Source organism: Sinocyclocheilus rhinocerous, unplaced genomic scaffold (genome assembly GCF_001515625.1).
Source record: "Sinocyclocheilus rhinocerous isolate Xijiao unplaced genomic scaffold, SAMN03320098_v1.1 scaffold1315, whole genome shotgun sequence".
In the NCBI taxonomy this organism is placed as follows: domain Eukaryota; kingdom Metazoa; phylum Chordata; class Actinopteri; order Cypriniformes; family Cyprinidae; genus Sinocyclocheilus; species Sinocyclocheilus rhinocerous.
The window spans coordinates 305,945-309,630 of NW_015644364.1; the positions used below are offsets into that span (position 1 = coordinate 305,945).

The window sequence follows — 3,686 nt, forward strand, 5'->3', positions numbered from 1 at the left end:
TATTGTAGAAACTTAATTTTCTGTAAAGTTGCTTTGCAACGATTTGTATCGTAAAAAGCACTATACAAATGAACTTGAATTAATTGAATATTTTTATCATAGCAGTAATTGTAAATCAAATGTAAGCTAGCTAATACAGTCCTAATTACTAGCTCAAATGAGTGAATGTCTGTTCCTCTTCCCAGTTAAAATGTAGGCTGTTTTCTATTATTTCATTTTTAATTTAGTGCTTTGAAGACTAATTTTAGATTGTAATGTTTTAATGGTAAACATAGAAGGTACAGCTGTCAGAAATACTTGGACAAAAAAAAAATGTATGATGATTTATTGTTTTCCACCCTGATTCTCACCCTCTGACTCAAACAGTCAGTTTTGGGGTGTTTTCCATTTAAACGGTCAGTGTAACAGCTGACTTTTATGATTGTCTAACATTGCCCCCTTAATAAAACCTCACAAGGAATTATTGTGTGATGAATTTTTCATCAGACTGTTGAGTGGGGAGTTAGCCCACTTTTCTTTTTTTTTCCCCTCTCTCTAAATTTGTTGCATTGTATCCCCTAGGAGACATAAAAATGGCACATAATCGAGGTCAGTCTATTTCTAGATTTCCTAAAATCTGCTATTAGATTTTTTTAAATTAATTGAATAACGGTCAGCTTAAACTGTGTAGGACACCAGCCGACCAGGATCAGGTTTGGACATCCTGGTGTAGGATCTAGCATACATGCATTACATATCTACATGTTTTGATGTTGATTGCTTTGAGCCATTAAACTGGGGTTAACTTGTTTGTTTTTCCACTTTAGACTTAACGGTGCTGAAAGAGGAGAGGGAAGGACTGAATGAAACTGAAGAGAAAGATCAGTATGAGAATATTCATGATTCCATAACTGGAGAAAAATCTTTTTGCTCCTTACAGTCTGAAAAGACTTCCACACTAAAAAAAGATCAAAAGATGGGAACTAAGAGTTATTTCACTTGCCTTCAGTGTGGAAAGAGTTTCAGTCAACAAGGAAGGCTTAAAAGCCACATGAGAACGCACACTGGAGAGAAGCCTTTCACCTGCCAACAGTGTGGAAAGAGTTTCACTCTAAAAAACACCCTTAATAGGCATATGAAAGTTCACACTGGAGAGAAGCCTTTCATCTGCCAACAGTGTGGAAAGAGTTTCACTCTAAAAAACACCCTTAATAGGCATATGAAAGTTCACACTGGAGAGAAGCCTTTCATCTGCAAACAGTGTGGAAAGAGTTTCAGTCAACAAGGAAACCTAAAAAGCCACATGAGAACGCACACTGGAGAGAAGTCTTTCACCTGCCAACAGTGTGGAAAGAGTTTCAGTCAACAAGGAAAGCTTAAAAGCCACATGAGAACGCACACTGGAGAGAAGCCTTTCACCTGCCAACAGTGTGGAAAGCGTTTCACTCAAAAAAAAACCCTTAATAGGCACATGAAAACGCACACTGGAGAGAAACCTTTCACATGCTGTCAGTGTGGAAGAAGTTTCAGTAATCATGTAAACCTTAAAAGCCACATGAAAGTTCACACTGGAGAGAAGCCTTTCATCTGCAAACAGTGTGGAAAGAGTTTCAGTCAACAAGGAAACCTAAAAAGCCACATGAGAACCCACACTGGAGAGACGCCTTTCACCTGCCAACAGTGTGGAAAGCGTTTCACTCAAAAAAAAAACCTTAACAGGCACATGATAGTTCACACTAGAGAGAAGTCTTTCACATGCTGTCAGTGTGGAAGAAGTTTCAGTAATCCTGGAAGCCTTAAAAACCACATGAAAGTTCACACTGGAGAGAAGACTTTCACCTGCAAACAGTGTGGAAGAAGTTTCAGTAATCCTGGAAGACTTAGAGTCCACATGAGAGTTCACCCTGGAGAGAAACCTTTCATCTGCAAACAGTGTGGACGAAATTTCAGCGGAAAATTAAAACTTAAATACCACATGAAAGTTCACACTGGAAAGAAACCCTTCACTTGCCATCTGTGTGGGAAAAGTTTCAAGCATAAAGCAAGCCTTTATGTCCACAGGCAAATTCACACTTTGGAGATCCCTTTTACCTGTCAACAGTGTGGAAAGAGTTTCACTCATAAAAGAAGCCTTAACGGGCACATGATAATTCACACTGAAGAGAAGCCTTTCACATGCTCTCAGTGTGGAAAGAGTTTCAGTCACTCTGGATCCTTTAAACGCCACATGAAAATTCACACTGGAGAGAAGCCTTACACATGCTATTATTGTGTAAAGAGTTTCATTGACTCTGCAGCCCTTAAACACCACATGAAAATTCACAATATAAAGAAGCCTAACGGATCCCCTCAGTGTGGAAAGAGTTTGAATAAAAGTGGAGAAAACGGGAGAATTCACACTACAAAGAGACGTTTTTCCTGCCAACAGTGTGTAAAGAGTTTCGCTCAAAAAAGAAGCCTTAATAGGCACATGAGAGTTCACACTGGAAAAAGCCTTACACATGCAAACAGTGTGGAAAGAGTTTCACTCAACGAGGAAACCTTTGACAGGCACATGAAAATTCACAATGGAGAGAAGCCTAACAGATCCCCTCAGTGTGAAGAGAGTTTCAATGAAAATGTATAAAACGGATAGTTCCTTGATTCTGATTGGTTGAGCCACATTCTAAGCTGTTGTAAATTACTCTACAAACATACACCTCTTTGTTTGTCGTCTGTGCGTTGTTCGGCAACCACTTTGTTGCAACCACAACTGTTTCTGAGGAACCACATTGTTTGGCAGAAGAATGTTTTTATTAATATCATTACATTTAATTTGCTTTGTTTTATTTTGTGAGACCTTGCTACGTATATGGAATAACCGTTTTATAAAAGCAATAATCCCCATGAAGCAGTGGTTTACAGTGAATTTATGACAGCTAAGGGGGTTTTAGGCACTCCACTCTGCATCGTGCCCAACAACGTCCCTAAGCTGTTATAAACTCACTGCAAACCACGGGTTCTTGTGGCTTATTGCTTTAGTAAACCTTGATGTCCACAGGCAAATTCACACTATGGAGAGCCTTTTTACCTGCCAACAGTGTGGAGAGTTCACTCATAAAGGATACCTAAACGGGCACATGAGAGGTAAAGGGATAGTTCACCCAAAAATGTAAATTCTGTCATTAATTAGGCCCAATTCTACCCCTTAGCCCTTCACCTTTTCCTTCACGTTCACGTGAAGGGGTAGGGGTGTCTCAATTCTTTTTTGTTTGGAGGGGTAGGGGAAGGGCCAGATAGCCCTTCAAACGAAGATTTTTCGGGACCACACTTCAAACGAAGGGGTATGAATTATCAGGGGCAACATAGCTGCCCGAGCGAACAAAAAGACACATAAATGTAAGCATTTTTGGCATTAATAAAGATTTTAACGAAAAGTAATCATTTGTTTTATGTTACATTCAATCATGAGTTCATATTTACGGTCATGTTACTCAAAGAAATGTTTGCAAAAAAATCACTAATATTTGCTAACTAACGTCATATCATTATAGACTGCACGATAGTGCCACAACATATGTTCATGTCTGATCAGGGCGATAACCACCGCAGACATTGAGGGGGGCTAGTCCCCCCAATAATTATAAATCGCTAAACCCTTTTCTCAAATATTGCCAATTCGAGAAAGAGAGAGAGAGAGAGATGAAAGTTGCGTGTATGCGCATCTG

At 39.3% G+C, this 3,686-nt stretch overlaps 1 protein-coding gene across 1 annotated transcript in view; it reads left to right on the top strand.

Moving 5' to 3' along the window:
* The window catches only part of LOC107758221 (gastrula zinc finger protein XlCGF57.1-like), a 17,000-nt gene extending 14,360 nt beyond the window's left edge, over positions 1–2,640 (top strand). Inside the window, exon 2 of the mRNA XM_016575904.1 lies at positions 807–2,640. Within this exon, the coding sequence (XP_016431390.1) occupies positions 956–2,605 (1,650 nt within the window). The 5' untranslated portion in view covers positions 807–955 and the 3' untranslated portion in view covers positions 2,606–2,640. The remainder of the gene's footprint in view (positions 1–806) is intronic.
* Positions 2,641–3,686: the final 1,046 nt, after the last annotated feature.